At 35.1% G+C, this 21,534-nt stretch overlaps 2 protein-coding genes across 4 annotated transcripts; one reads left to right on the forward strand and one right to left on the reverse strand.

Moving 5' to 3' along the window:
• The first annotated feature begins 43 nt into the window (after positions 1 to 43).
• irf2a (interferon regulatory factor 2a) lies at positions 44 to 8,304 on the forward strand. 3 transcript variants are annotated; one of them, XM_067403854.1, is made up of 9 exons: positions 44 to 284; positions 2,260 to 2,353; positions 3,640 to 3,739; positions 3,949 to 4,125; positions 5,127 to 5,161; positions 5,259 to 5,370; positions 5,482 to 5,649; positions 5,771 to 5,814; positions 7,364 to 8,304. In XM_067403854.1, exons 2-9 carry the CDS (start codon positions 2,267 to 2,269, stop codon positions 7,685 to 7,687), a joined length of 1,047 nt encoding a protein of 348 aa, XP_067259955.1. In that variant the 5' UTR covers positions 44 to 284; positions 2,260 to 2,266; the 3' UTR covers positions 7,688 to 8,304. The 3 variants fall into 3 exon arrangements, with proteins under 3 accessions (XP_067259955.1, XP_067259954.1, XP_067259953.1); XM_067403853.1 differs by lacking the exon at positions 44 to 284 and adding an exon at positions 1,573 to 1,683; XM_067403852.1 differs by lacking the exon at positions 44 to 284 and having other exon boundaries at positions 1,746 to 2,353.
• A 190-nt stretch (positions 8,305 to 8,494) lies between these two features.
• On the reverse strand, positions 8,495 to 16,189 carry tmem134 (transmembrane protein 134). Its single transcript, XM_067403855.1, has 8 exons — positions 15,999 to 16,189; positions 14,996 to 15,252; positions 14,842 to 14,909; positions 12,799 to 12,885; positions 12,423 to 12,499; positions 12,148 to 12,192; positions 11,864 to 11,917; positions 8,495 to 9,358 (listed from the first exon to the last, which is right to left on the reverse strand). Exons 2-8 carry the CDS (start codon positions 15,206 to 15,208, stop codon positions 9,276 to 9,278), a joined length of 627 nt encoding a protein of 208 aa, XP_067259956.1. The 5' UTR covers positions 15,209 to 15,252; positions 15,999 to 16,189; the 3' UTR covers positions 8,495 to 9,275.
• Positions 16,190 to 21,534: the final 5,345 nt, after the last annotated feature.

Consider the following 21,534-nt stretch of genomic DNA (forward strand, 5'->3'; position numbering starts at 1 on the left):
ACCGTAGTTTCAAACATCAGAACGACCAATGAAACGCTTCGTTGTTTCACTTCCGCGGTCTGGTTCTTGGTGACGTTTTGCGTCATTCTATCGAACGCGAAAGGCTCGATTTCTGGAAGAAGAATTCACGTGTCGATTCAAAAAGCACTACGGCGCTCCTCATAAGATGAAGAAAGAAAATCTAAAACGAAACATGCTGATGTTTTCTGCGTAGTTCTGGGGTAAGATTTTATAACACATCTCATCGAGGGATCTAGGAGTCTTACCGATTGCCTCTCGTCCAGGTAAATACATGCCTTAAAAGAAGAACTATGGATTTAAAAGTCTGTTTATAAATAGATGGATTCTACAATATTCCCTGTCTGTGCTGGGAACAACATGCTTACATTAGTAAACGTACAAATATTTCACATTTTGTTTTTATTTGACTCTGGCATTATCTTGTATTGTTTATTTGTAAACGATTCTTTGTCTTTTACATATTCTGAATAATAAATGATTGGTCTTGTATAGGATTTGTGAAAGGTAAGCCATTTAAAGATGGAGCACGTCGTGTATTGTCGCAGCAGAATGAATCATCGTTATAAGAGCGTGGATTTGATTTGAACATTGGGAGGGTTGAAGTGTGAAGCGTTTTAGTCCTGCGGGATACTCCCTTGTGAGATACAGTACTGTGATTTATTTAATTTATTTGTGCAAAGTTGATTACTATGATGAATTAATAATAATTATCAGAATTCCTTATTTGCGTAGAATACACAGATATAAAGTATTTTATATTATTTAAGCATTTGGAACCTTTTCAGTTGGACAGAATTTTGTATTTCAGAGTGCTGTGGGAAGTCTAACTTCACTTAAAGAGAGAGTTCACTTTCAAATGAAAATTTCCTGATCATTTACTCACCCCCATGTCATCCAAGATGTTCATGTCTTTCTCTCTTCAGTCGAAAAGAAATTCAGGTTTTTGATGAAAACATTCCAGGATTATTGTCCATATATTGGACTTCAATGGACCCCAAACGGTTGGTCAAAATTACAGTTTCAGTGCAGCTTCAAAGCGTTCTACACAATCCCAGACGAGGAATAAGGATCTTATCTAGAGAAACCATCGCTCATTTTCTAAAAAAAAAGAAAAAAAGAAAAGAAAAGAAAATTATATACGTTTTAACCATAAATGCTCATCTTGAACTTGCTCTCTTCTTCTTCTCTATTTGAATTCCAGCAGTGTAGATGCTGCTAAGTGTATTACTGCCCTCCACAGGTCAAAGTTTGAACTAAATTGTCATATACAACATGCTAGTGCAAGTATATAACAATTAGTTCAAACTTTAACCTGTGGAGGGCAGTAATACACTTAGCAGTGTCTACAATGCCGGAATTCAAATAGAGAAGAAGAAGAGAGCTAGTTTAAGATGAGCATTTAAATGTATATAATTTTACTTTTTTTTTTTTTTTTTTTTTTAGAAAATGAGCGATGGTTTCTCTAGATAAGACTCTTATTTCTCGTCTGGGATCGTGTAGAACACTTTGAAGCTGCAATGAAACTGTAATTTTGACCTTCAACCGTTTGGGCTCCATTGAAGTCCACTATATGGATAAAAATCCTGGAATGTTTTCATCAAAAACCTTAATTTCTTTTTCGACTGAAGAAAGAAAGACATGAACATCTTGGATGACATGGGGGTGAGTAAATGATCAGGAAATTTTAATTTGAAAGTGAACTAATCCTTTAAATAGAGAGTTCACCCAGAGGAAAAAAAAAAAAAAAGCCATCATCATTTACTCACCCTCAAGTTGTTCCAAACCTGGATGATTTTTCTTGTCTTCTGGTGAACACAAAATAAGCTATTTTAAAGAATGCTGGTAACCAAACAGTTGAAGGTAGCCAATCACTAACATAGTATGGAAAAAATTGTAGGGCAGTCAATCAGCTGTATTCTTCAAAATATCTTCTTTTGAGTTCATCTGAAGAAATAAACTCATTCAGGTTTGGAACAACTAGAGAGTGAGTAGTAAATGATGACAGAATTTCAGTTTTGTGTGAACGATCCCTTTAACATTTTTTTTTTTTTCTATTGAAAATATTAATTTCCTTCTCTTTAACAGATATTGTTTTCATTTCATCAGGCTCTTAATGTTTTTGTTTGATTGCTTGTTTCTTTCCACACATAATGATTATTATTTTTTAGGTGAGACAGGATGTCCGGTACATTCAAGTCTTAATTCTATTCGATTCTTCTTATTTTTTGTTTTTTTCAGCATCAAGATGCCAGTGGACAGAATGAGAATGCGCCCCTGGTTGGAGCAACAGATTAGCAGTGGGGAAATTCAAGGTCTTCACTGGGTCAGTGAGGTGAGGGTGGAAATCTGTTCTATTCAGTTTAAGAAGAGACTTAAAGGGTTAGTTCACCCAAAAATGAAAATAATGTCATTAATTACTCACCCTCATGCCGTTCCACAACCGTAAGGCATTCTTTCATCTCAGAACCCAAATGAAGATATTTTTTATTAAATCAGATGGCTCAGCGAGGCCTGCATAGACTGCAATGGTACTTCCTCTCTCAAGATCCATAAAGGCACTAAAAACATATTTAAATCAGTTAATGTGAGTTCAGTGGTTCTACCTTAATATAATAAAGTAATGAGAATATTTTTTGTGCACAAAACAAAACGAAATAACGACTTTTTAACAATATCTAATGATGGCCGATTTCAAAACACTGCTTCATGAAGCTTTGGAGCTTTATGAATCAAATCAGTGGATCGGAGCACCAGAGTCACGTGATTTCAGCAGTATGGCGGTTTGACACGCGATCCGAATCACTAATTTGACTCAAAAGATCCATAACGCTCCAGAGTGTTTTGAAATTGGCTATCACTAGATATTGTTAAAAAGTCGTTATTTAATTTTTAGCGCACAAAAAATATTCTTGTCACTTTATAATATTAAGGTAGAACCACTGAACTCACATGTTTTAAATATGTTTTAGTACTTTTATGGATCTTGAGAGAGGAAGTACCATTACTGTCTATCCAGGCCTCACTGAGCCATCTGATTTAATCAAAAATATCTTAATTTGTGTTCCGACATGAACAAATACCTTAAGGGTGTAGAACGACATGAGGGTGAATAATTAATGGCATTATTTTCATTTTTGGGTGAACTAACCCTTTAAGTTTGAACATGTGACTCGTGTGGCACTTTGTGTCTTTGTCAATACGTTGCCAAATTACAATACGTTGTAATTTCGAGCATGCTTGACATGTTAACTAAGTTGTACATGGATTGAGTAAAGCCTTATTCAGACTGTCCGTCTAAATCCGATTTTTGCGCATATCTGATCTGATTGGAATCCAGTCATATTTAGCAAGTGTGAACAGCAAAAAAATCAGATGAAATCTATTTTTTACAAATCAGTTTCAATGCATACTAATGCAACATCAATGACATGGAAACCAATGCAGATATTCCAGAAAATGAAAGAGAGCCAGAGACACACAAATCAGATCTGAACAGTTGCGACACACAGTGTGGACAGTCAGTCATTTAGATCAGATTCCAAATCGGATACACAAATAATCGGATTTGGACTGACATTGTGAACATATAGTAAACTATTAAAATGTTTCCAATAACAGGAAAAAAGGATATTTCAGATACCATGGATGCATGCAGCCAGACATGGATGGGATTTGGAAAAGGATGCACCCTTATTTAAGAACTGGGCTATTCACACAGGTAACTGTTGACAGAGCTGTTGCCCATTGTCTCTTGTATAAAGAATGAGGCTGACTAATTTGTCCACTTTGCATTTGAGTTGATTCTGCATTTGTTTACATCTTTTAATGTATTTCTGCTGGGATGATCGTTGTGCTGGATCTACCAGTTTGTGACTCCATTTTGTTATAGATTTTGATTCAGTTATTACCAAATTATTTCTTATACAGGAAAGTACCGTCCAGGCGTTGACAAACCAGATCCTAAGACATGGAAGGCAAATTTTCGCTGCGCTATGAATTCTCTACCAGATATTGAGGAAGTGAAAGATCAAAGCATGAAGAGAGGAAGCAATGCCTTCAGAATGTACAGGATGCTTTCCCCATCCGAAAAAGCAGTTAAAAAAGGTATGTTTGTTCATTAACTTAAAGGGTTAGTTCACCCAAAAAATGAAATTTCTGTCATTGATTACTCACTCTTATGTCCTTCCAAACCCGTAAGACCTTCATTTATCTTCGGAACACAAATTAAGATATTTTTGATGAAATCCAAGAGGATTCTGGAGCACACATAGGCAGCAACGTCATTGTACCTTTTGAGGTCCAGAAAGGTAGTAAAGACATCGTTAAAATAGTCAATGTGACTACAGTGGTTCAACCTTAATGTTATGAAGGGACAAGAATACTTTTTGTGCGCAAAAGCAAAACAAAAATAACAACTTTATTTAACAATTGGAACTATTGTCATATGCAGTTGGCGTAGTGAACGCAGTTCAGCGCTTCCGTGTTCTACGTCAGAATGCTGGCTCGTTATTGGCCGGCTCCTGCGTCAGCATCACACACATGCATCGTGGTGCTCACATTTACAGCCTCGGGCAATACTGAGCCAGCGTTCGGACGTAGAACCCGGAAGCACTGAACGGTGTTTACTAATGTCAACTGCGTAGGAGACTGACAGGGGAGAGAAGAGATTGTTGAATAAAGGTTTTTTTTTTTTTTTGCGCACAAAAAGTATTCTCGTCACTTCATAAAATTTAATGTTGAACCACTGCAGTCACTTCGACTGTTTTAATGATGTCTTTTTTTACCTTTCTGGGCCTTGACAGTGGTATTCAAATTGCTGTCTATGGAGGGGTCAGAGAGCTCTCATATTTCATCAAAAATATCTTACTTTGTGTTCTGCAATGAAGATGAACAGATGTCTTACGGTTGTGGAATGACATGAGGGTGAGTAATTAATGACAGAATTTTTGGGTGAACTAACCCTTTAACATGATACTATAAATTCCACCATGTATTTTATACTTCTACACTTATCCTTAATGTAGAATTACATAATTTTATTTTGGTAAATAAATACTTCCTTTGATGTTTAAGATCCTCTAAATGCATATTGTCATCTTTTTCAGGAAAGAAAAAGATGGACCTGGAGCAAAGATCAAAAGTAGGAACACATGACTGTACACTTAAACAACAGTGCATACTTCTAAATAATCGAAATATTGCAAATCATCTCACACCTGTCCTCAATTCTTTAAAAGGGTTTTCAGAAACGGAAAGCTAGCACTCCCAGAAAAATTAAAATGCTAAAAGGACGGCGTGAAGCGGAGATTATGATGGAAACTACACCGGACAGTACTGTGCTATTTGCTGGTAAATAACCAGTTTTTTCAACTGGTCTCAGTATGATTTCTGACCACCAAAAAATGTCTTTGCCTTCAACAGTAGATTCATTGTTTTATACTTGCTTACTCATCAACACAGATCAGGAGAGCTCCTCTGAGACCATGTCATCTGAGAAGGATATGGCTATATCTGAACTTCCTGATGTATGTGCAGTTGTTGAGGTGGCAACAGAGAATGAAGAACCTGAGGATCAACACACTGAAGTGTCTCTGCCTCTCCAGGACTCCCATGTTTCATCCTACAGTGGTAATGTTCTTTCTTGCCTTTATCTCTACTGTCTACTGTGTTGTATTCACCACAGGAGTCATAAATTACTTCTCACATGTTACTGACATCATTATGGTGGATTTTGTTTTGTACTATACAGAGAGTGACACAGAGGGCACATGCAGCGACGAAGACTTAGTACAGGTATGTATATTTTTAAATACAACATTTTATATTTCAAAATACAATTTAGACACTTGGATCTTAAGAAATTGTGTTTTTTGTAACAGCCAATTAAGCAAAAACACTGCCATTCAAAGGTTTGGGATCAGTACTACTTTTTTTCTTATTCAGCAAGGATGCATTAACTTCATCAAAAGTGACAGTAAAGACATTTAAAGGGTTATTTCACCCAAAAAATTAAAATTCGGTCATTAATTACTCACCCTCATGTCGTTCCAAACCCGTAAGATTTTTTGTTCATCTTCAGAACACAAATAAGATCTTTTTCATCTTTGAAATCTTTGTTTTGCACCAAAAAACATTGACCACTTTATTTACAAAATATTAATTTCCAATGCGTGTTCACGCACAAAGTGAAGGATTTCTTAAACGTTATTAAAAAGTAATCAAAAATGGTGATAATAAAATGATTGCAAACTTTAAAGGTGATAGAGAGGATTTTTCCGTCTACTGAGAATCCAAAGACTGTTAGTGCGTTTTTGAAATGAGCGCATGCGTAAGAACAACCCCCCTCCTTCACAGCTCATTTCAAAGGAACGCCTCCCAAAACTCGTGCACGAGTATTGGAACACAAGTCTTTACCACCGGCATTCGCTGTGTCGTGTTTTTTTGGATTCATTATGTCGGACTCACCGCAGGTAACTCATAATCTGCAGTTGTTACTCCTGTTTCCTGACACAAACATTGCATGCGGCGCCTGTGAAGTGTGGAAAGTTACGGCAGTGATTGACAAGCCAGAGGGCCAATCGTTTACGCGATAATCGCGTAAACGATTGGCTGATGTTTTTAAGGCCCTACCTCGTGCACAGATGATGTATATTAGTATTACTTACAGTGCACCTAATAATCTTTTATCAGTTAGTAAAGACAGTTTCAAGTAATATTGCAAAAATGTATAAAACAAAACATCCTCTTTAGCACCTTTAACCATTTAAAATGACAAATTAAATTTTACCAATTCTTTTCTTTTTTTGACATAATGCTGCACATCAGAGATTCAGATTCTGTTTAAAATAAAACATGGACAAAAAATTGATATTCCTTAAATAATGCAGACACAACCAGTCTTCATTTTAAGTAGCAGTCTTTTATCAAGTTATATTCACAGATACTAAGTTCAAATCACAATTTGATTAGGTGTACAGCCCTACTTTTGAATCTTGCCAAATTATGTAATTTTCTGTTATACATAAATTCCATTTGTATGATTGGATTCCATGATTCTGTCAGCATTGCTGAAATCATAGGGCCCTTAGATTAACACACTGACAGGCAATAAAAAGGTCTTTAGATGGTTCAACTTCAAACTGTTGGCAAAGTTACATTTCATTCTTACTTTGCAACCAAAGCAGCTTAAGAGACTTAATTCAAAAACTTAAAAAAAAAAAAAAAATCATACCCCAAATTTTCAACTGTAGTGTACATAGACATACAACAATAGAAACATTCATGTTGTCATCAAGCCTATTTGTGTTTGTTTTGTGCTAAGAGTGTTAATTTTCCCTTGCAGCTTCCTCAGGACCTGTCCATAAAAGCTTCACAAAGATCATCATTTAGTTCTGTGTTAAGAATCCCACCATCAACCTCACCAAACATATTTTTCACATCAGCGAAAACAAATTTCAGAGTGACCAGCTGCAGAGAGGACTCGCCCCTAATTGCTTATAACACTCCTCCATGGTTTCCCTGCCCGTTTAATTTCCAAAATGTCACAGACGTGCGACCCTCAAGCCCTGCCCCCAAAACAGATCTCACCAGCAGCCCAACTTCTCAGCCAAGTGTGATGGCTAAAGCTGTGGACCTCACTGTTACAAAACACAAAACACTACAATGAAGACAGCTGAAATGTACAACCTGCTGCTGTTCAGCTGATAAACTTACAACCCATGATTCAATATTAATCAAGTGCTCTCAGGTGTGTTAGACTTGTGTTGATGTTCAGCTTTTAAAACCAAACAGTTTTAAGCTATCTGAATCCATTATACTAGATTATATTTCTGAAACTTTCTGCAAGACACTACCTCATTCTCATAATTGTATAATGTAAGTTGTAGCACTACCTCACAGTCACAGATGCGACTTTTGATCACAGATGTCGTCAGTCTAAGCTAGTAATAATGCAGCTTTGGGAGCATAACTATTTGTAGAACGCAGAATATGCATAGTATTAATTTAATATTTGAGTAACATTTCATACACGTTGACAGTAGATGTAACAAAACAATCATGAATGAAATAGAACCGTTACTGGAGAGTTGCATGTATGTTTTTCTACAGTGTGTAGCACAATATTGATAGTTTTTGAAAGAAATGTTTGAATGATTTTTTTTTTTTTTTTATGAATTTGGCATGTTTGTCAATTTAATAACAGCATTATTGAACTGCCTGGCATCATTTTTTTAGTTTTACTTGAGGATCCTCTCTCACATGTACGTGGGACTACAAATACTTGAATAGAGACACTCAACTGATTAAGAGTTGTGCATTAACTTGTCAAACTGTTTTCCTTTGTGTTCTGACAGAATCCTGTTTCAGTGTAATTGAGATTTTGCAAAGGTTTCTTGTATAAACTATTTTTATACAACAGTCGATGAGCATTATGAAGAAATACAGCACTGAGATTTAAAAGCAAATATAAAAACAGTTTTTATTGTAGTGTCTTGATGATTAAAAAACATTAAACAATACAAAATCTCTTCAACACTCATTTGTATGATGTACACTAAAAACAGTGGTTCAAAGTGTTAGTAGTGGTACTAGTTAAAAAGATGAATGTGCAGTAGAAAAGCAAATCACTTTGGTTGCTGTATCTTGCTTAATTTTACAATAGACAGAAGATAAGTGAAAATGATTTACAATTCAGACTGGTTTTCTTAGACTGAGATTTTCATTCATTTTGTCTATGATTTCATTTTTTTTTACTGTACAAGGCTAGTGGTGTGCATTTAATGTTATTAATGGTGCTCCATTTATAACAAAACTTTGTACATAAGCTTATTATAGTGTACTATAACAAGCTTAGTATAATGCTCCTTGCTGAAATCCAAGTAGGTTTTACTGAACTAAGGACATATAACAACACTGGAGCAAAGCGAATATAAAATGTTTCAATTGAAGGCAAATTCTATGAACTTGGATGTTTTAATACAGTCTGTCTTCTTATGAAGTAAGACTGTATATTGTTGTGCGTGACATTCTAAATCACAGTTAAAGCTTTGCTGATGCATTTTTTTTTCTGTAGAAGTTATACTTAGACCTGTATACAGACTGGCTTTTACAAAAATTAAGAAATTGTTTAGAAAACCACTAGTAACTGAGGTTGTAAAAATAGGTCATCCCCTCACTTCATTTTTTTTTGGGGGGGGGGGTGTGAAATGATAGGCAATCCAGACCACCGTCTGGATAATGTGAAGAGAAACAGTTTACTTCTCAAAGTACGGCAAATAAAAGAACTTGAATCCTCTTCGTCCCCGAACTGCACAGCTTATATAGATCACATGATACACTGAAAGAAAAAAAGCAAAAGCAACAGTTTTCTTGTTTTTCTCTAGCATTTGTCTTGTCAATGCTGTCTATTTTAAAGAGGACCTATTATGCTTCTTTACATTGTCAGTTTTCTTTAGTGCAGGGAGCGAGAAAGGTGTATGCAGGGCCTAAAATTAAAATCACCAAGCGCCAAATGAGTGTAAAAATCGGCGTTGCCAAGTATATGATACAGTGTATATGATTTCACTGGTATCTCAAATTTGTCATGACTGCTTTGTTTTTCTTTTCAAAAACAGTTTAATGGCAAAAAATATTTATGGCCGGTAAATTTTCTTAAAGGTGCCCTAGAATTAAAAATTTAATTTATCTTGGCATAGTTAAATAACAAGAGTTCAGTACATGGAAATGACATACAGTGAGTCTCAAACTCCATTGTTTCCTCCTTCTTATATAAATCTCATTTGTTTAAAAGACCTCCGAAAAACAGGCGAATCTCAATATAACACTTCATTAATATCATTAATATGTACGCCCCCAATATTTGCATGTGCCAGCTCATGATCGAGGCTTTACACAAGGGCAGCCAGTATTAACATCTTGATCTGTGCACAGCTGAATCATCAGACTAGGTAAGCAAGCAAGAACAATAGCCAAAAATGGCAGATGGAGCGATAATAACTGACATGATCCATGATATTTTTAGTGATATTTGTAAATTGTCTTTCTAAATGTTTCGTTAGCATGTTGCTAATGTACTGTTAAATGTGGTTAAAGTTACCATCGTTTCTTATTGTATTCACGGAGACAAGAGCCATCGTTATTTTCATTTTTAAACACTTGCAGTCTGTATAATTCATAAACAACTTCATTCTTTATAAATCTCTCCAACAGTGTGTAATGTTAGCTTTAGCCACGGATCACAGCCTCAAATTCATTCAGAATCAAATATAAACATCCAAATAAATACAATAGTCACAAAATCCAATGCATGCATGCAGCATGCATGACAAACATCTTGTGAAGATCCATTTTGAGGGTTATATTAGCTGTGTAAACTTTGTTTATGCACTGTTTAAGGCAAGCGCGAGCTCCGGGGGCGGAGAGCGTGCGATTTAAAGGGACAGCAACCTGAATCGGTGCATTTCTAATTATGCCCCAAAATAGGCAGTTCTATGGGGTATTTTGAGCTGAAACTTCACAGACACATTCTGGGGACACCTTAGACTTATATTACATCTTGTAAAAAAACATTTGATGGCACCTTTAAGTCACCGACCATTGGCAGGTGTGGCAAAAAGTTTGTTTTAGGCCCTGGGTGTATAATGTATTTCATTCAGATAAAGTACCTCGTACCTGCATACAGATCTACATTTTGAGGTAATCATTCCTTATAGTAACACAGCTTGTTTTAAGTTTGGAGTTATAAATACTATTAAAGTTTGAGAATTAAACTGCACAAGTCAGTAAAAGCTCAGAGCTCTGACAAACCATTAGCGAGACCACTGCACATCACGCACACAAGTTACTGACTGACAGCTTAAAGCTTGTTCCGCTGTAAATAGTTAATTCTATACAATTCTGAGATATTTAACCAAGTATATTGAGTCCTATTAAACATTCCACACACATATTGAAATGACTGATGAAACTCAGTTTATCAATTCATGTGTTTTCTTTAATCGGATAGCTATCCAATCGTGAAAAGAGCATTTTTTGCATTTCAGATGCATTGTTGTTTGAGCATTAAAAAGGTCTGCAAAGTTACTAAGCACAAAGTCCACTCCAAAGGAAGTTATTCTCTAAATCAGTAAGCTCTGTTTCTGAACTCCCTGAAACACCTCCATTGTAGTCTTAAGTTTTGGGAATGTACACATCACAATATTACTCATTTAAATAATTCCCACCCAAGGCATAGGCAAAATAAAGACCTGGTTAGTGCGTTGAAACTTGTGTTTATGGTAAGGGGTATGAACATGCTGGAAGAAGTTGACCAATCACAGCATGCTGGCCAAGCTGACCAATCAGAGCACATTGTAGGAGGGGCTTCATAGAGACCAGAACTTATCAGGAGTGCGTTTCCCGAAAGCATTGTTGGTGAACTATGGTCGTAAGTCCCATTGAACTCTATTGGTAACGACGGAACTTACGACCATAGTTTGCTTTGGGAAACGCACCCCAGAGCGTTACTGACAGACTAGGAAGAGAGGTGCTGCAGCTATATAAAATATATGAAAAATAATGGGGTTTTTACATTCAAGGATGAAAATATATTCTAGTAGACCCCAAAAACAAAAGGGCATAATAGGTCCTCTTTAAAGTCAGTTTCTTCCTTTGTATACACATTTCTTGACTGCATTACAAAGATAACTTAACAATTCATAAAACTATAATATATTATCTAAGGTCCAAATTCCATTACTGATATTCGCAATGGCAAACAATTATATAATATATATATAAAAATTATATACATTCACAGTTATATAATATAAAAGCTTGTACTGAGAATACACTTAGATCTTACCACCAGGAATGAAGAGAAGAAATCCAGGAACAAAGAAAATTGCACTTGAAACACCTGAAAAGAGGCATCAATACATGCGTTACATAATTTACTGGCCAAAACTGGCATGAAACCAGTTAGATGCCTTGAGGGTGGTGTTGTCTTTGTTTTTAAGACATGAAGAACACTTTTTTTCATTAACTAATATGATGCACTTATAATTAGCAGAAGAAGTTTGTGAGGTAAAGCAACCCTGCCTGTGTCTCATCTGTATTAACAACCAATGCCAACATGACAGATCTTACCTGCGTGAGGGTTTAACTGTATGACAATGCCTGTAAAGATCAAAGCTGACAGGAAGGAGGCACAGGGAGAGGGAAGATAAGGAAGGAGAAGAGATAACACATTTACTAAGCAGCTGACGATCGCATCTGAATGTACCATCTGTGCTCAAGATCAGAGTTGACAGCAAGATAAACACTAACAGCACTTTACAAGTCAGACAGAAACAACAGTTCCCATTGATATCTGTAGTACTTATTATGATCAAAGAACATCACAAAAGGTATAAAAGTCTCACCAACTCCAGTGATTAAGAGGAGGAACGATGCGAGAACGACTCGTCTGTTCTTCTTCACTAGTGGGTGTGACGTCCACCTGGGAGCAATACACACACAAGAAAGGTTGAGGAAAGAAAAAGATTTTAGTTTATTTTAGTTATACTGCTTTCCTGTAGCTCAGTGGTTAGAGCATGGCACTAGCAATGCCAAGGTCATGGGTTCGATCCCAGGGATTGCACATACTCAGATACAAATGTATAGTATAATGCAATGTAAGTCGCTTTGGATAAAAGCGTCTGCCAAATGCATAAATGTAAATGTAAATGTAGTTATTATCAGCTTAATATCTCATAGAGAAATATATAAATAGAGGTTATACAGTAATGTGTGTGTTACCCGCAGCAGTGAGCAGACAGCTGTGTGACTGAGCTGAGTGTGCTGAAAGACCACTGAGAGCTGCAGTAGGACAGAGTAGCAGGATCACTGGAACACAGACAGACACTGGGCTTGACATCTCGCTTTTTCAAGTACTAGCACTTGTAATAAATCACATAAATCAAAGCAACACATTTTGTTTTAGTTTGTCATTTTGTTTGTTTTTCAGTTGGTCACTTCTTGTTCTCAGATGAAAAATGTGGAAAATTAAGTAAAAAATGTAACATTACCTTAGAGGTAAAAACAAAATGTTGTTTGGCAATGACATCACAGTGTATGTACAATTGCCATTTAAAATCTGCCATTTCATTTACAGTGAATGACAATTTGAATGTATAAGTGCAGATACGTAAACTTTCATATGTACCCATTATTAACTGGGTTAAATTCGCCTTTTAAATTTCTAAAATTGGGGAAAAAATGTTGAAGTAAAATAGTGCGTTGATCGCACGTTTTCAGTAGTAATAATATCAATAATATATTAAATAATAAATAATATCAAATGTATTGCCATTTCAGCTTCACATGCTATTTCAAGGCACATGCAGATTCAATGTTCAATAGATACAAATGATGCAATACAATTAAAATAAAATACAACTTAGAGAAGAAAAAAAAGATTAAAGGATTAGTTCACTTTAAAATGATAATTACCCCAAGCTTTACTCACTCTCTTCTTTCTGATGAACACAATCAGAGTTATATTAATAAATATCCTGACGTGTCCAAGCTTTATACTGGCAGTGAACAGGACCAACAAGTATGAAGCTCAAATAAGTGCCTCCATCCACCATAAACGTACTCCACACGGCTCCAGGAGGTTAATAAAGGCCTTCTGAAGCGAAGTGATGCATTTGTGTAAGAAAAATATCCATATTTAACAAGTTATAAAGTAAAATAACTTGCTTCCACCAGACCGCCTTCCGTATTCAACTCACGTCAGTTACGCTTTTTCCATATATTGAATAAGGAAGGCATAGGACGTAGTTTTGAACTGCAAGAGTTTTACACTTTCTTCATAAGTTGAATATGGAAGGCTGTCTGGCAGAAGCTAGATATTTTAATTTATAATTTGTTAAATATGGATTTTTTTTTTTTTTAAACAAATGCATCGCTTTGCTTCAGAAGGCCTTTATTAACCCCCTGGAGCCGTGTGAAGTACGTTTATGATGGATGGATGTGGAAGGAGGCACTTTCTTCAGCTCATACTCGTGACCCCTGTTCACTGCCATTATAAAGCTCAGATGCGTCAGGATATTTATTAATATATCTCTGACTGTGTTCTTCAGAAAGAAGAAAGTCATATACACCTAGGATGGCTTGAGCGTGAGTAATTCTTGGGGTAATTTTCATTTTAAAGCGAACTAATCCTTAAACAATTTTGTATATACATAAAACTCTAAAAACAATTCTTTAAAAAAAAAATTATAAAAACTGTTGTTGCCTCATGACATTAAAAATTGAGCAGACCAAAAATATATCTGCCTGTTTTCAGAGGAAGTACCAATTCAAAGAATCAGTTAAATAATATGATTAAATAATAAACATTTTTTTGCTCCCTTAACTGATACAATAAATATTGTTTTATTGTCTGAGAGTTGTATAGTTCTGCTTCAACATTTTCTTACTCTGCTTGTTCAGTTTGTTCAAAATCTTTCAATATAATATTTTAACAATTTAGCATTTAATAATGACAGTAGAAAATGTACATTACACACTGGTGAATCTCTGACAACTGCTGTTAATTGCATCTGAAGGTTTTAATCACAGGTGAAGGGTTTAATTAATGATTTGTTAGGGGTGCAAAATAGCTTAAATTAAAATAAAACCTAAATCAACAAATTCTGAATTAACTTTAAACTCTGTCTTATTAAACCCAATTGGTGCAACCCATCCTTCATTTTGCACCATTCTGCTCATATTATTACATCCAGTTAATATTCTTTCTTAATTAGAATGTTTAAATTAAAATTGTCATCAAAACTGTGCAGTGAACTGCCAAACCTGATTTTGAAGAAGTTGTTGAAAGAAGAGTTCACAGTGCCACCTAAAGCATCTTCATTTTCCAGGTTCTGTGGGAGAACACAAAATAAAGTCAGTCACATCTGCCCATAAAAGACTCTCAAAGAGAAAGCGACAAACATGACATACACCTGACCTGATATTTCAGATTACTGTGTTCGGGAGTGCCAGCGGATCCAGACGGATGGGATTGTGTTTTGGCAAAAGAGAGAGGTCCAAATGTCATCTCTCCCCCACCGTCCTTCTCTCTCCCCTTCCATTCCCCCACATCCTCTCCAGGCACCACACCTTCCTCCTCCTCCTCCCCCTCCAGGACAAATGCGTCATCAATTGTGAATTGTGTCCCCATAGCTACAGGCCCTCAGACATTGACTGGATGTTAACTGGCAAGCACTGTGAAGTTGATAAACACCATGGTTGAGTTACTTATCATCTACGCTCTGCCCTTTACATTTCTCATACTTCAGTGTAGTGCCCTATAAAATTCCTTCACAATGCACATTAATGAATTTTACATGACCTTTCTCTCTGAATCACTTCACAGCATGCCAACTTCCTCATTTCTAAAGTACAGACCATTTCAAAGTGATTAGTCTACAAAACTGTATAACTTTAGTAAACGCAGCAAGGGAAAGTGTTTCTATTACAAGAAAGTATACGACATATTCGGATTTGTTATGAAGATAACGCTTTGTTTTTAATATGTATTTTACTTTTTTCATCTTGTTTTTATTTCAGCGCAAGACATTGTTTGATTGAATCTGATCAGTCGCATTTACAGATTTTAAATCTCCACTTGATAAGGCAGATTTATACGTGGAATAAATGCCCGACTGTGACATAATGTTTGCCCTTATGGAGCATGTGACTGACGCTGTCTTCCGCTTGTTCTTAACAACACAATGTTTGTATCCACCCGAACAATCTTCATCTTGCGTTTTACAGAGAAGCCCGTTACATGTATCACACTTGTAATTACGTATCACAATAATAAATGTAAGTTTAAAATCATTTATTTCAGTAGCAGAATTTCTCAAGCTAATCTGCTGAGAAGGTTTCTTGAATATTTAAACAGCCGAACATCCCGTTATTAACACCAACAATAGCGCTAAATTACAAAAGAAGGATCCTTTACTCACTGTCCATTACTGTTGATCCTCATCAATTACACAAAGATCTGTCTGCCATGGTCCTTAGATCACTTCCAAGGAATACAAGGTTAGTAAATCTGTTCAAATGTATTGTTTACTGGCCGGCGGAAAACTTTAACCTAAACTTTGCTACTAACAGCTGCTTCTTTTTTGTGGGTCGACTCTAAACAGACAAAAGCAGCGTTGGTCTCTTCAGCGACACCTGGAGGACTGGAGGATTCAACAATTACCGAACATGCAGCATGATTTTTTTTCTCTTTCTTTTGCAGAGCAATGAGGAATTTATGTTTAACATTTGCTTTATATTGTTATTATAATTATTATTCATAATTATCAGTAGTAATCATTATAAATAAATAAAAAAGCAGTATAACTTCAATTTTAAATAAATGTTTAATAATGAAATGTATAAGAAAAAATTATGGTGACGTTTGAAATTTGCACAACACACACAATCTAACTAATTATTATTACAATCAACACCATTAAGCCATCATAATTATTTAATACAATTGCCATGCTCAAATAGTAAGTTATAATATATTTTACATAATTGGAAGTATTATTCACAATTCTTAACTAATGATATATGATGATATACGATGGTAAAAGGAGTTATAACAGTAATATTTATATTAACAAGTATCATAAGCATAGAAAACATCAGAGACATCTACATTGCATATGTGGGTAATGTACTAGATGTAAATATTAAGGTATAATGTACGATATATGTCAGATATTGTATTTAAATACATTTTTCTTTATATTAGTAACCATTAGGATGAAGGCTTCTCGAATGAATCTGCAATTTTGAACGAATCAGTTGAATGAATGATTCGGTGACAAAGACAGTGACATGTTGCTACCATTCTTAGGCTATTTTATTATGGAAATGAAAATGCGCTAAACCACATTCTCAATTATCATTGATCAGCTATAAGTACAATATGTTTTCATTGGTTGTTTTACTGCTCATAGATTTAATTACATTCTGCTCATTTACATTATTCAGTCACATCTTAGTACTGTAACCAGTATTATCACACAAGCAAAAGTGCTGTTTTCCCAAATATCAGTGCAATTGCAAAATACATATGAACGATATTAATTTAAAATATGTATAGCTTACTATATAGTGCATAATAAAACAAACTAATCGTAATTTATTTCACTTGATAATTAATTAATTCATAATAACAATAATGCTAATAATAATAGCCTACGTGAACAATTGAACATCATTACGTTATTTTTGGCTACCTGAAATATTTAAACATTCAATACTTTAACACGTAATTACATTAAGATATCAGGCTAATCGGGTATCTGTATGTTATGCTACATAACCAACTGGCGGTTTCAGTTTCATATAAAAGTATCATACAGAAAAGTATAATTTCAATTTTTCATTTCGTTGGGCCTGAAATATTTGTCATAGGCCTATTGTTCACCATATGTTCTGGTGGGTAAACTGCAGTATAAATCTTCCAATAAACTATCCTTGCTTAATGTTTCTTCCTTACGCAAGAAAATCAAATGAAAATGAATTTTAGCTTAAATTGGCACATTTATAGCCAATAACAAATGATGTAAATTCATGATTGTTGTCATGGCCTAAATAAATAAATAATAGTTTTCTTAACATTTTTATTTCAAACACACAAAATAGAAATATAAAAATATTTACAAATATAAAATATACATATACAAATGACTTGCTGATAACCTAGTAGCCTACAAATGCACAACCTCGTCGTCTGTGCTCTTTATAGTCAAATAACGAACGTTCTACACGTGCACGAGGTCATAAACCATAGGGTCATCAAATCATAGACTTATGCATCAAATAAGTCCATACATTTTTCACCATCATGTGACTTTAAAGGTGCAGTGTGTAAATTTTAGCAGCATCTAGCGTTAAGGTTGCGAATTGTAACATAAAGAAGCTACGGTGGCCAACCAAGGACAAATATGTCATCGTCTGACCCTGCATTCCATTCGGAAGGGCTCATCCCTGTGCCCAAATCCCTTCAAAGGGTTTACCCTCCGGAGTGAAAGCTTTGAAGGGATGAGGGGTGTAGGGGTCAAAAAACTCTTTTTCATATCCAAAAAAAAAACAAAAAAAACGGGTGACCCCTTGAACTTGGTAAAAAGATAATCCGTTCACCATCCTGACTGAAAACATGATTTTTTGTTGTCAATTTTTTGTTTATTTTTGCTATTTTTAGGAAACTTTCACATTAGCGTGCACATCCTACGCTGTAATTAATATGGGGACCGGCTGGAAATAGCGACCTCTCCTGGTTTGATTTAGTATTATCATAATCTGAACGCATAACTTGCTTTTTAAACATTTTAAAATTGATCATCCGAGTGGCCCATGGGCCGCCAGTTGCCCATCCCTGTTCTAAGGTAATAAAAACATAACGGTTCATTATGTAAGGTCTTTATACACCACTGAAAACATAGTTATGTATATCATAGTGCATTTCTGTCAGTAGATCCTGCTAAAATTTACACATTGCACCTTTAAATATCTCAAGTGTGTCACTGCATCTGACCATTTTTAAAGTTTTCTGTCGATCAGATTTTGCTAGTTGATATTCACATCTAGTGGTTTATGTGTGTGTGATTCAAACCAGCATATTTGACCAATTTTATTGTCCATAGCCTATGTGTATTGAACCGTTATCTACATTCTATTCCATAGGCCTAAATTGTTTAACGTTGTTTAGCCACTAGATGGTAGCAAGATACAACCTACAGAAACTGATACTTGCCTTTGCTTTCCTGTCTCATGCAGTAAAACAGATGGATTATTGATTCAGTTTTACAGGGATCCATGAAGTTCATCCATGAAGCATTAAATGTTAGCTTTTTTTCATTAATCATATTCAATTACTATTCAATGATTTGTTATGCTTAACCTGTAAAACAACAATCTACCATTGGAAATGGAACATAACATAAACAAGACGATTATGCAATAAATATAATAAAATTACATGACAGAGCATAAGCTCTGCTTACACTCTTAGAGGAAAATATGACCTTAAAAATTTCTGTCAGGTGCTTCATATACAGATCTTTTAGGGGTTCCCATCATGGGATCATTTTAAGGATATTATGCCCCTTTTCGTCTCAGGTGTTTCCAGAATGTGTCTGTGAAGTTTCAGCTCAAAATACCCCACACAGATCATTCATTATATGTTGTAAATGCCCATTTTTGAGTGGAAAGAAAAACATGCTGTTTTTGTGCATGTATCTTTAAATGCAAATGAGCTGCTGCTCCCCACCCCGCTTTCCAAAAGAGGGCGGAGCCTTTACAGCTTGTGCATTGGCTACTCTGCCAAAAACTAACAAAACATCTCGTTGGTTTTGATTATCGATCATATCTATCGCAGTTGCGCTCACCTGACATTGCAGTTCTTCATCATCATGAAAGTTAACCCATTTGTGCCCAAATTTTTCTGAATGGTTTCATGCATATAGTCCTGTTAATAGTGTCCTATGTGAACATGTTCTGCATTTTTTTTACCCAGGTTTTTGTTTTTTTTCTTAAAAAACGTGTTTGAATGTGCGGCAACTATAGTTGCCGGTGGGCAAATATTTTGTATGCACCACTCAATGTAAAATTTGAATAGGAGGATAACATTTATGCATCTAACTCAAAATAACTGCTTTCAACAGATCAACAGATCAATCAAAGTCGTTGAAACATTCAATGTGAACTCAAAAAAGTTATAATTTCTTGAATATGAAAACACATCAAACAACAAATCCATTAGTCTTTAAGTGGTGGAACATAGTGCCGAACAAAGTCCAGCCATTAAGTTGCTCTAACAGAGCATTGTGAATCAAAAAAGTTAAATTCAAATCATTAATTTGAAAAAAATACATCTATATGTGACCCTGGACCACAAAGCCAGTCAGAAGTTGCACGGGTATATTGGTAGCTATAGCCAACAATACATTGTATGGGTCAAAATTATTGTTTTTTTTTTTTCTTTTATGGCAAAAATCATTAGGATATAAAGTAAAGATCATGTTCTGTGAAGATATTTTGTAAATTTTCTACTGTAAATATTTTTGTGAATGGATATACATTGCTAAGGACGTCATTTGGACAACTTTAAGGCAATTATCTCAATATTTTAATTTTTTTGCACCTTCAGATTACAGATTTTCAAATAGTTGAGTCTCGGCCAAATATCCTATCCTAACAAACCATACATCAATGGAAAGCTTATATATATTCACCTTTCAGATGATGTATAAATCTTAATTTCAAAGAATTGACCCTTATGAATGGTTTTGTAGTCCAGGGTCACATATAACAAACAAACAAAAAACAAAAATTAAAAATTAAAAAATTAATTAATTAACAAATAACAATATATAATATATAACAATATAAAATATTATGAAAGCAAAAAGCACTAAACAAGACCAATAACCTTGATTTCTTAACCCATCAAACACAGTATACCCCATTTCCCCATTATATATGTACTTACAAGTCATTTGCCCACCGGCAACTATAGTTGCCGCTTGGACTTTTGACTAAGTATACAAAAAACTATAGATCTCTTGTAAGATTTGTTTTGTTTGGATGATTCCAGAGACCCTCATGATTACGTAGATATATATATATATATATATATATATATATATATGTCAACAAAAAATTTCTAATGTTTACATGAAAATTTATTTTCTTTGGGAGGGTTTGCCTTCACTATGCTTCCTGGAAGTAGGGGTTGGAAGTTGACAGCCTCATGTCACAGGAAAGAAGTGAATACCTTTTTTTTGTTCTTGAAATCCTTTATTTAGATGTTTTCTTGCATGTCATTGAGAAATAAAACATGGAAAACATCTAGAAAAAAACGTACAAAAGGAAAATGACAACCATACACTGCGGCAACTATAGTTGCCGGTGGGCTAAAATGGGTTAAAGCTGCTGTCCGAGATTTTTGGCCCTAAACAGAACTGCACGCGTCTTGCGGAGGAACATTCTAGCCGGAGCTACTTTTCTCCGTATATGTCTATGGCGAGTCACGCAGGTACTGTGATACTCTGCGGCGAGTCCTACCAGTCTGGTCTGAAATAGTCCGAATATAAACACTTATTATAAGTGTACCATAATGATTCAGGATAAGACAAAAACACAGTTTGGAAAATGGATTCATGTTGTATATTCTTATTATATAATTTTTGTACATTTTTAACACAAAAAAGTTGCGGACTGCAGCTTTAATTATGCGTTTTACAGCCACATCAGTCTTAAACTTCTGATATGGTTTTCTGAGTGCACATATCTGAAGCATGCGCACAGAAAGCTGGCTGTCAGACGGCACGTCCTGTGAGTATAATAAACTCACAGTAAACTCAAGTTCTCTTTCAGGTGTTATTGTGCTTAAACTGTCAACTCAATAAAAGGTTATGTCAAAAACCCACAAAGTTCACATAAACACAGCTGGTTATGTCTGTGAGCATAAACAGCAAGTAAAGAAATCACATT

Source organism: Chanodichthys erythropterus, chromosome 12 (genome assembly GCF_024489055.1).
Source record: "Chanodichthys erythropterus isolate Z2021 chromosome 12, ASM2448905v1, whole genome shotgun sequence".
Taxonomy (NCBI): Eukaryota; Metazoa; Chordata; class Actinopteri; order Cypriniformes; family Xenocyprididae; genus Chanodichthys; species Chanodichthys erythropterus.